Below are 12027 nucleotides of genomic sequence, written 5' to 3'. Positions count from 1 at the left end.
TTTCTCTTATTTCTTTGTCTTACAACACAATTATAACCTTCTTAGATCGGATTACCAATTTGATTAACTGATACTTGAAAAACTTATATAACTATACACTATACAGGAAAACACCTTTTAATCGATCTTTAACAAACCACAATTGAGAACTCTCTTTCTTTCACAGAATTAACATATCAAATCTCATATCTTTGAAGTTTTCTTTCTGAGGGATTTCTTTGTTGTTATGCTATCGTATCCGGATCTAATCTACAATCAATGAAACTCATTAGTAAGATGGAATACAGGAAAGATAGAACCTTGAAATCAAGAAACATGAAACCAGAAAGATGGAACCTTGAAAGAAAAAAAAAAGTTCATTTACAAACATATATACTTAGAAGATGAGGAATTTAAAGTTAGATTCTAGAACCTTTGAATCTCAATAGAGATGGTAGCAGTTGAGGAGGCGTCAGATGTGAGTGTTCGTAAAGGAAGCAGAAGAGGACGGCAGCCAACGATATGGATTAAGTACGGACGTTTGGTGTGGCCTAAGAGGGTGGCATTTGGCCGGAGATGGAGACCACCGAAAAATTAGGATGTAAACCCGAGTTCTGGAGTAGGGTAGCAAATTCTTTTTTGTTATTTCAAAATATCGTTGTTTGGTAAATATGTTTAAAAATACACATTTTAGGTAAATATTTTTCTTAAGAAACACCCATTTGGTTACAAACTCCATTTTCCATATTTATTTCTTGGCCATTGTTAGGACTCGGGAGAATCAGATTGCCAGAAGTATTGATAGGTCATGCACCATTGATCACTTTTACGTAAGTATACTCCTTACGTAGAAAATTTTGGGCTCTCCATATTGATAGGTCATGCACCATTGATCACTTTGAGCCTTTTTAGGAAAGACTCTCCTAACCATTTAAGATTAATAAGAAGATATGTAGACGAAAAATACAAGAGGATAAATTTCTGATATTGAAAATTGACTGATCAAATTGATGTTTGGACATTAGGGCATCCACAATGCATATAGAGTTCAATTGATTGTCACATCATTTTTCTACATTCCATACAATTCAATAATTTTTTTTTCCTATAATGCATTCAACTCTATAAAGTTCAATAGAAAGTTACAAAAACTAATTTAGAGTATGTATTCAAGATTATAAAACTTTCCTTTTTTCCATTGAAGAGTTCAATGGTCATTGAACTCCAAATTCATTGAATGTCAATGTGGCATCTCACTATGGTAAAGTTTCATCCATTGAATGACAACTAGATTTGTCACCTCATTCAACTCTCTCATTAAACTCGCTATAGCGGATGCTCTTAATACCAGACTACACCAAAAACAACGACATTAGTGGCAACATTATTTTTGTTATCACTTTTGCCTTTTTGTAACTAATTTTATATTTGTACCTTATTGTAAATATCTGATCAAAACCAACTATAGTATTGAGTTGTATTAAATGTTGATGAATATGTTTGTATGTTAGAACTTTTCTATACTATATAATAAAGTAGAGAAAATTATAATATTAAAAAGTTCTAATATTATACAAATAAATTAAAACACATTCGTGCATTTACTTTAATATTATGATACTTAGGCTAGTGGATGTATCATAAGATATCATAATTCTCATATTTAAATTAAAAAAATCAGTTAATAAAGTGAAATCTTTTGAGATAATTAACAAAAATAATTGTTGAAGTAAAATTGACACATGCATTTTGCAATTGCATAACGGCGGTGTCATCTTTGCAAGCTGTAACGAAAAAATCTTAAAAAGCCAAGACTACCTGATAGCCCACATTGATATCAGCACGTGGTCCACGCTTTTTTATTGCTGGCTCTGAGTGTAATATAAATTGAATTCATATTTTAAAAAATACTTCGGCATAAATACTAAAGTGGTTGTGGCCAACGGTATTCGGTGTTGTTTTTAATTTTTTCTTAAGGTTTTGAGGGTTCAAGTCCTCCCATGACATAGATGGATTTTAAGAGTAATTTAATAATAGAATATATATTTTCCCTTTCACAAAACAAATTGCCATAAATGTAAGGCTTACATTGGGCGTCATGTGTCACGTGTCGCGATCTCGTGCAAAGTCGTGAAGAAGAAGTAGCGGCTCAGATCTTGCCACGTGTCACTCGTTGGTTAATCCTAAAATTTAATTATCTTCTAGAATTCGTAACTTTCGTATACAAACTCTGTTTTTGACATTTTTTATATCTACGCGTAGGTAGCGACGTGATCTACAACTTTTGTTCAGACTCCGTCGGCTAATTTTGACTTTATTTTTAAAGTTATATTTTAATAGGCTTAGACAGTTATAGTCCATTAAAAATTCATAATTTTGTCATCCGACTTTCGTATTCGATTGTTTTTAAATCGTTGAGCTTCTATTGACGAGATCTTCAGTTCTTGTTTAGATTGTGTCGGCTAATAATCGATCGATATAAAATTCGATTTCCGAGTTGTATACTGTTATGCTAAATCTGAGAAAAATCATAATTTCCTCTAACGAAGTCAGATTTGAACGTTCTCTAGATGCACACTCTCACTTTAATGTCTACTACGACGACTTTCGTTTACGTCGCTAAGGCTAAAAAGTATTTCGTCAAAAATCCACTTTTTACGATACGCGAAGTCGTGCCAGTTTACTCGCGAAACTTCGACGGGTCATAACTTTTTCATTATACGTCGGATTTCAGCGTTCTTTATATGTACGGAATCTGTGTGGCATATACTATAACTTTGGTTTAAATTATTTATTCTAAATAATCTTCTATCAAAAAGTCATTTTTAACGTTTATTATCACTAAATTGACTAGTCCGAATCTTCGAGCGTACAATATACAATCCAAGGTTCCCAGAAATAACCTCTCGCAACACATTTTTACGTTTATCGAAAGCAAAATGTAACCTCTTAAAATGAGATATCAAATGAGAAATCCTCTTAGACCCCACTTGTCCATCCGGGCAACAATGAAACCCCAAAAAAGGACATTGTCACGCATTGATCGAAGAAGTAAAAAAAATAAAATAAGAATTTGCTTTTGTTTTCTATTTAAGTTCAAAAGTTTAATCTATTTCTTGAACATTTTAAAAGTCATCCTTGAACTTGTATTTCGGTGGATATTTTTAGTCTTTAAAACAACCAATTTCAAGTCTTAGAATAATTAAAAACAAATTAAAGTTGTAATTTTTAGTAAAACATGAAGAGAAGATATCGTAACAAAATTTAAACTTAACAACGGCTTAAAAAAAATTAAACAAAATTGATGCTTTTAAGTTAAAGTGTAAAACATAAAGAATAAAGTTATTATTTACTTTAAAATAATTAATTAACGTAGAATAAAAGGAATGATTATTATATTGTTTTCTTAAACAGTGGAAAAGGTGTAGGAACACGAAACTCACACGCGATTCGGGGAACGTTTGAGATAACTGATAAGTACCAACAGGCAACAGCTTTGTCTCCAACCCCAACTTGCAACTTACCCACCCCAACTTGCAATTTACCCGGCCTGTCTCTTTATCATCTATATTTCTACCATTACCTCTTCTTTCTAATGAAATAATTTAGTAATAGGATTTAATGGGTGTATGTATTAGCCTTTCAAAAAAAAATCATGTTAGTTTTTCTTTATATTTAAAATTTATCGTCTTACATGTCATGTTATGTATAATATTATAACGCCCAATAACTTATATATCATCATTTTTTTTCGGTTTATTTTTTTATTTCTTTTTTTTTTTTTTTAGATTTATTTCTTTTCTATTTATTTTTTATTTAATTTTATGTTTATTTTTTAATAATTATAAAAACAAAATAAAACATTCCATTTAAATAAATCCTAATTTAAACATAACGTTTAAAAACAATGTATATATATATATATATATATATATATATATATATATATATATATATATATATATATATATATATATATATATTGCATGAAAAAAAAAACATTACAAAAAATAAAATACCATAATCCTAAATTAAAAACATAAAATGATAGTCCTAGTCCAAATATCTCTTATGGATCTTTTCCTTCATCGCATAAGCACTCCAAATCTTGTGGTGACATATTTTCCTCACTCGTTGAAGAATTGTCAAATCTCCATCATTTGATCTTCTTCTACTTGACGATGAAGGGATTCCAAGTGTCGGCGTTGTACTTCGATTCTTTCTTTTGCTATTAGATTGTGTTGGTTAAACTTTTTTTTCATTTCCGCCAATTCTTGTGCCCGACCAATCGACATGGATGGGGGATCTCTTTGATGTCGTTGGGGATGTCATCGATGTCACCGTTGAGGTCGATGTTAGTTCGTGCGTTGGAAACATCAAACGAACTTGGATTGCATGACCTCTTTGATTGTATCTCCGACGATGTTGGCGTTTTAATCCATTTTGGATCTTTTCTCACAATCTCCCATATTTTTTCATACTTGAAAACGTAATTCATTTCGATGTGATATTGCTCCCTCATAGCTCTAAACACATCAAAATCGTTGGCACCACTTCGCTTTTGCGAAGAAAATTTGCTAAAAATCCTATTATACTTGGTGCAACTACGACTGATTGGAGTTCATTTGCTACTAAACATATCGACATTGCGATATGGAGCTTTCTTCATAAGTATGTGAAATTTTCCGAGCACGGATTCCCAAAAACAAACTCTCCTCATATCATTTCCTATAGTTGGATTTTTTGATGTCTCGCGCACCACGCGATCGTCAAAGCGTACTCTTCCTCTGGTGTCTACCATAGCAGAGGTTCTTTTACTTTCCGCGATCTCTTTCCGTTTCTTTTTCCCTTTTCCTCTAACTCTCCGATTACCTTCCAGTTATGTTTCGAGTACCGTATCTTGCGTTAGTTGTGTGAATGGTGGTTGTGTGGTTGTTTATGGCATGGAAGCAAAAGTATTAAAAATGTTTTGTTTCATGTATGGCAATGTAGGAAATTGCATTGGGGTGAGGTGAAATTAAAATAGTTTCCTTAAAATTGTATTTGAGGGGAGTTTTGAAAGTTGAGGAGGTTCATATAGCTTTCATATTACGTGAAACTCATCGGAACGGATGTATTTGTGTATGGTGGAGGAGTGTTTGATTTTTGCTTCATAGTTGAAAAAAAAAATTTGATTTTTGATGTAAAATAAGATAAAGTGAAGAAGGATGCAGTAAAATTGGTATTTAAATGTAGTATATATAGATAAAAATTAATATGTAATTTCTTTTTAAATTGATCGTTCCAATTGAAAATATGTACACATTACGATTCGTTTCGATGACAACATAACGGATGAGGGGCGGTGTTTGTCTGTTAGCACATCATTGAGGGTGAGCCATGTCGGCTCTAACGCCCCTCAAGAGCCCATACCGACTCGTCTAAATTACACTACAACAATAATTTCATGTTCTTTAAAATTGTGATCCTCCTTAATAAATAAATGTTTTTTGCCACGTGTCAGTTTTTTATAAGTTTTGATACTTGTCATTTTGTGGTATTTTTGAAATAAATATTATCCACTTGTCAATTTTTTATTTGTTTTAATTTTTAAAATTAAAGTCATATACTTATATATAAAGTATTAAATGTCATATATATATATATATATATATATATATATATATATATATATATATATATATATATATATATATATATATATATATATATATATATATATATTGCAATGAATATGTTTCTTCCTTATTTTAAAGTTGTATATTAAAAAATATTATCTAATTACATCTTTAATGTTTAATTTTTTTTAATTCAACCCATATAATACACTTTTTTTTGTTAATCTAATATCTAATATTTAACATTTAATAGAATGTTTAAGTAGAAGGGTTCCTTGTATATTACCATTTAATAGAATGTTTAAGTAGAACTGTAGAAGGGTCAAAGGTGTACAGTGAGTTGATAGTTTTTTTTATCAAAATACACTTTCTCCCAACCTTCTTTTTTCTCCGTCCCCAGCTGTCTCCTTATCATCCCTCACTCCGTGTTTATTTTCTTTTATCACCCCCCATGGCCATATTATATATATACAAAGTACAAACAATCACTCTCTCAAACTAAAATTCACTCGTAATAACTTCCCAAACGACAATTAATGGCTACTTTTATCCGATTCCATACCCCATACTCGACAATGTCAACTGAATCTAGTTCAACTTCCGATTGTAGCACCACCGCAAGTTTTTCCGACGAGGAGCTCCTCTTAGCTTCAAGAAACCCCAAGAAGCGAGCCGGGAGGAAGAAGTTCAAGGAAACACGCCACCCTATTTACCGGGGTGTGCGGCGGAGGAATTCCGGCAAGTGGGTATGTGAGATCAGAGAGCCGAATAAGAAAACGAGGGTGTGGCTGGGGACGTATCCCACAGCTGACATGGCAGCCAGAGCTCATGATGTGGCGGCTTTGGCTATGAAGGGGCGATCAGCGTGTTTGAATTTTGCTGACTCGTTGTGGCGGCTGCCGGTCCCGGAATCTAGTAATGTGAAGGACATTCAGAAAGCGGCGGTGGAGGCCGCTGAGGCTTTCCGGCCGGCGGTTGAGGTGGAAGAGTGCAAGGAGTTGGCGGCGGTAAATGGGTTGTATATGGACGAGGAGGCGATTTTTGGGATGCCGGGGTTTCTTGCCAACATGGCGGAAGGACTGATGGTACCACCACCTATGACCGTTGGATACGACAACTGTGAGGATGACGTGGAATTTAGTTTTGACGCGTCATTGTGGAGTTTCTAGAAGTTTAGCCAGATTGATGGATACGCAAATGTGCCATTGAAACTTTGAAAGACTCTTAGAGTGAATAAAACAGACTATTATAATCAAATATTAGTTAAAAAGTACTATAATGCATATGTTTTTAAAAAGGGATCATCACGTCTTTTCATAACCAGGGGGGACATAATATAAAGCCAGGAGGAGTATAGGCTATCTTTCAAAAATTTCCATCAGTTTTAAATTTAAATACATCTTTTGATAATTAGGGGTTAAGTAGTCACCTCAACACCATATATCCCTCACATAAAAGTAGGGGTGTAAACGAGCCGAGCCGAGCCCGAGCCTGACCAAGCTCGAACTCGGCTCGTTTAATTTGACGAAGCTCGAGCTCGATTCGAGCCTTACAATGAAGCTCGAGCTCGGCTCATGAAAAATTTAGTGGGCTCGCGAGCCTAATCGAGCCTAAACGAGCCTCTATATATATATATATATATATATATATATATATATATATACACACACACACACACACACACACACACACATATATATATATATATATATATATATATATATAGAGAGAGAGAGAGAGAGAGAGAGAGAGAGAGAGGCTCGTTTAAGCTCGTTTAGGCTCGCGAGCCCCATTAATTGAAGCTCGGCTCGAGCTCGTTTAGTAAACGAGCCTCATATCTAGGCTCGAGCTCGTTTAATTCGATCTCGAGTCGAGCTTTTAACGAATCGATCCCGAGTAGCTCACGAGTAGCTCGGCTCACTTACACCCCTACATAAAAGGGAATGAGAAAGAGGGTTAAAAATGGTGTGATAATATGTTAACGTCGCTACCAATACATTATACACACAGACATCAAAAGGTTTATAACCTACCTATTCGAAAAGACATCAAGTTCTATTTTAGGCAGCGAATAACTGAATATATGTTGAGGTATGTTCGAAATCAGATCTATCATCGAGCCCAAAGATGGTGTGTTAGTATATATGCCAATAATTGCATTTAAGTTGACATAAACCCCTAAAAAATCGTTCATGTATCGTTTTAAGGATATTACTTAACCAAACAAGTCAAATTGATGTGATTCGGTTATTACTTTTACATGGTTCTACCACTTAAATACAAGAATTGATCCACCCATATGTAAATAGCCTTATACCCCAAAAGTCCAAAACCATATACATGTTGATTAAAAAAAAAAAACAAAACCAACAAAAAAAGGAAGTATTAGAACACTGGCCTAGACCGGTTTAGCCCAGCCGGATATCACATAGCAGGACCGGACCGGCCTTAACAATATCAAAAGCCCAATCCTTTTTGTACATCTCCACTATAAATAGTAACAAGTCAACTAACATTTTATATCATCAAACTCAAGACTCAAGAGAATAAAAGTCAAAATCCAACTTCCAACTTCGACTTCAACAAACAAAATCAGACCTAAGGGACGCTGATAGCTGCGTGCACGACACCCACCGGATAACCGACTCCGCAACCACAAGATCCAACGGCTCAAATTCTCCCAACCCGATCGTACGGTTCCTCTTACTATGAATCCCCGATATCCTCGACCCGCCTCCCCTTTTAACCTCACCCAATCTCTGCTCTTTCACTTCCCTCGTATCCAGACCCAACAAGCACACCGACACGGGTGGGTCATGATCCGTATCCGGACCCGGCCCAAAGAAGGAGAAACTTGGCATGGAATGGATCGGAGTGCAGAAGTCTAGGGTGGTGGTATTTGATGATCTGGACCCAGACCCGGACCCGGACCCACCACTGCTACGGAAAGAAAACCCGCAGGAGTTCACAAGAGGTGTCATGGGCTCCACAAGGAATGAAGAAAATGATGACTTGCAACTGAATGTTTCACATATGATTGGAGATCCAAGCCCAAAGCTGATGTCATCATTACGGGCCATGAATAAAGATGATGTCGGGCTTCCTGCTAAATCAAGTTGTTCACAAGTTGGAGGTGATTTAGGTATTGGCCCAATGCCACTAGTCCATGTATGATCTACAAACCCAATGAACAAAACATTTAGCTGATAGCTGATAAAAAATGACGTTTGATAGAAACTAGCTGGAAAGTCTAGTAAATTAAGTGGGTTTTTTTTTTTTTTTTTTTTTTGTAAAAGATTACCAAGAACTTGTTGAGCGGTGAGCCTCACAGAAGGATCGGTATGGAGCATTCCTCTGATCAATTCTTTGGCGGAATCAGAGATTCCATTCCAGGGATCTGGCTGGAATCTCAAAGCAGCAGCTCTGACCGCATCAAATATTCGTGATTTAGTCTTCCCCCAAAATGGTGGCTTCCCACTAAGAAGAATGTACAGAATTACCCCTGCACTCCATACATCAGCAGCTTGGTTGTAACCTCCCGCCAATACCTCCGGTGCTATATAAAACGGACTCCCAACCGTCCCATGCAAACTTTCTCCTGTTTGGTCAATAAAAGTCAACACCTCCTATCCCTTAGCAATTAATAAACCCCAAGTTTTCTATATATAGAAAGATATCCAAGTAACATGTTTTGAATATGCAAGTTGAAACTGATTATTTATTGCAACTTCAAGAATCGTATTTACAATTTACAAGATTCGGATTTAAAAATATCATGAGGATTAAGGATATACCTGGATTAATGTATGTTGCGAGGCCAAAATCAGCCAACTTGATCTGAGAAGATGATGCTTTTGTGGCTAATAAAATATTTTCGGGTTTTAAATCTCTATGAACAATACCTTTATCATGACAAAACCTCACCACTTGCATTAAATGCCTGAATAAGATCCGAGCCTCAGATTCAGAAAATCTTCCTTGTTTTTCTAACCGATGAAAAAGCTCTCCACCTGCACATAACTCCATAACCAGATGAACATAACCTTCTTCTTCATAAACTGCTTTGAGATCAACCACGTTTGGATGCCCAGACAACCTAGTCATTATCTCAATCTCAAGTTTGATGCTTCTTACATCTTCATCAGTCACGAGTCTGTTTTTTGATATTGATTTGCAGGCCAATACCTCTCCCGTCAATTTATCGGAGCATTCTCGGATTATACCAAATTGCCCCCACCCCAATTGGTCTCCAAGAACATATCGATCTTTTAGATTTGAGATCTGATCGGTTTCTAGTATGGTTTCTGTCAAGCTATCGACTTTGAAACAGTTGTGGAATTTGAAAGATGATTCGTTATATCTTCTGGTGTCGCTCTTGGCAACGGCCATACGAAATCTTTGTAGGAATCGACAAATCTGAAAACCCTAATTTTGGGTGCGAAGTTTCAAAGTATTGAACGCCCCTAAATTTGTTTGACTTTGAATCATCCACTGACTTTTCAAGCCTCTGATTGAAGTCAAACTTCGGAGGTCATGATTCTTGGGAAAGTTACAATGTGATTTAACGTAAATCTACCCTCTGAACAACTCCAGCTGGATCTGTAAAAACATTAGAAGAATCCAACTTTTTTTAAATTTCAAAATTTTCGAAATCGAAAGCTCGTGTAAAACACCACAAGATGCATACTTTTTGATTGAAAAACAAACGCATAAGGTTAAATTTCTGACACATCGCATACTTTAAACTGATCAAATCGAGAATACCACATGAATAAACTTTCTTGAAGCACATATACAACACTTAAACCACTTCAAAACCCTAAACTACAACGTCCATGAACAGTAGAGCATGGAAAGCATTTAAGAATAGAAATCAAAGACAGGCCAATCAAGATTCAGTTTGAAAGACGACAACCCAGATCTAGAAATTGATTTCGATTGAAGAAAAGGTTTCAAAATTCATTAATTTCAGGAGAAAGATAAAGAGTTTAACCTGGAGAGAGAGTCAGAGAGATAGATTCAAGTTCAAGAACGTTGAAGTGGGTTTAGAAATTGATTCTCCCCACGAGAGGGGGGAGGTTATGGGGTGTGGGCTCTGATGGTTTCCTTCTCCTTTGAACTTTTTGCCCAATTTAACCTAAAATTAAAAAGCCACCCCACTTCCTTGTGTTCCTGTGTTATGTTTTGCACTTATGACCTGATACATTTGTCCTCTTATTGTTTTTTTATTTTATTTATATTGCCCTTTTCCCTTGTTTTCGATGTTCAAAACTTTATTATTTTCATAAGAAGATAGATATGTGCGAATTTTAGTAAACAATGTCATTGTTGTTGGCTGGTAGTGAAAGTCGATGGAATATATAATACTACAAATATTCAACTAATATTTCATTTATTACTTAATTAAGCCAATCCCATCCCATATAAATAATATGATTAAAGATTCTGAAATCCATATATGCTTTAGTAATTTATTATTTACATATTTAAACTTAGAGATTGTTAAAAATTACTTGAGGAAATAGAGAATTAAAAAAAAGGTGTTAGGCCGCAACTTTTGAAGGCGACAGAGAGTCATCCCAGTCCATGTGAAAAACCGTGTACACATCCAATTCGTTAGTTCAATAATTTAAATGTTTCCTTGGTCCCACGAATTATTGGAGCAACTGTAGTTTTATTCTCTTCAAATTTGTGGTATTTTTACAGGGCTACTCGTATAAGAATAATTCATTATTATAATATTTATTTAATTATATACATATATTAAATCCTAACATATCTGGAACAGTAAATTTCTAGAGTTTTAGAGTTGCACCACAACATTTTGTACATTTATAATATTTCTTCCTTATAAATTTAAAAAATGTTAAAATCTCATTCCACAAAACACTAAATATCACTTTGTAAAATCCTCTGTCGCTTTCATTTTGATTCGTCTCCGTTTGTGATCGTCTGAATCTCCCAACGATTTATCATGTATCATCCAGAAAGACAAGATCGTTTGAAACTCCCAACGATTAATCATTATTGTGATCGTTTGAAACTGCAACCGACTTCTCATCCACAAAAAAGAGGAATCTACTTCATCAACATCATGTATCATCCAAAAAAGACAAGATCGTCTGAAACTCCCAACAATTAATCATTACTGTGATCGTTTGAAACTGCAACCGACTTGTCATCCAATAAAGAAGAATCAACTTCATCAACCCTCCTGCGCTTTATTACCGCCAGTAAACGCCCGCAACAAAACGCCTCTACCCTGTTGTGTGTGAAATTGTGGTCAATTACCGCCACCAAAGATCAACCTATGTGAGCAATTTCGGTATGTAGTTGGTTCTTTCAATTTCCTAATGATTTTGGTTCAATTGCTCCTCTTTCTAATCCTTCTGTGTTTTGGAGCGATATCTCCGGTTTTTTGGGTTTGAAT

At 35.1% G+C, this 12027-nt stretch overlaps 2 protein-coding genes across 2 annotated transcripts; one reads left to right on the top strand and one right to left on the bottom strand.

Annotated features, from left to right (window-relative positions):
* The first annotated feature begins 6084 nt into the window (after window positions 1-6084).
* Window positions 6085-6854, top strand: LOC145088809 (dehydration-responsive element-binding protein 1D-like). The gene has a single exon (XM_079027218.1). It carries the CDS (start codon window positions 6134-6136, stop codon window positions 6764-6766), a length of 633 nt encoding a protein of 210 aa, XP_078883344.1. The 5' UTR covers window positions 6085-6133; the 3' UTR covers window positions 6767-6854.
* A 1068-nt stretch (window positions 6855-7922) lies between these two features.
* PEPKR1 (phosphoenolpyruvate carboxylase-related kinase 1) lies at window positions 7923-10750 on the bottom strand. Its single transcript, XM_079027217.1, has 4 exons — window positions 10591-10750; window positions 9392-10196; window positions 8899-9195; window positions 7923-8772 (listed from the first exon to the last, which is right to left on the bottom strand). Exons 2-4 carry the CDS (start codon window positions 9984-9986, stop codon window positions 8177-8179), a joined length of 1488 nt encoding a protein of 495 aa, XP_078883343.1. The 5' UTR covers window positions 9987-10196; window positions 10591-10750; the 3' UTR covers window positions 7923-8176.
* Between the last annotated feature and the right edge of the window lie 1277 nt (window positions 10751-12027).

Source organism: Lactuca serriola, chromosome 2 (genome assembly GCF_051521515.1).
Source record: "Lactuca serriola cultivar US96UC23 chromosome 2, Lser_US96UC23_V15, whole genome shotgun sequence".
NCBI classification, from domain to species: domain Eukaryota; kingdom Viridiplantae; phylum Streptophyta; class Magnoliopsida; order Asterales; family Asteraceae; genus Lactuca; species Lactuca serriola.
This window is presented reverse-complemented; position numbering and strand designations above follow the sequence as displayed.

Coding starts and splice junctions, on each gene's coding strand:
- LOC145088809 (XM_079027218.1), top strand. CDS start 6,134: ATGGCTACTTTTATCCGATTCCATACCCCATACTCGACAATGTCAACT.
- PEPKR1 (XM_079027217.1), bottom strand. CDS start 9,986: ATGGCCGTTGCCAAGAGCGACACCAGAAGATATAACGAATCATCTTTC. Junction 9,196..9,391: donor CGCAACATACATTAATCCAG/GTATATCCTTAA, acceptor TTGACCAAACAG/GAGAAAGTTTGCATGGGACG. Junction 8,773..8,898: donor CACCGCTCAACAAGTTCTTG/GTAATCTTTTAC, acceptor TTGGGTTTGTAG/ATCATACATGGACTAGTGGC.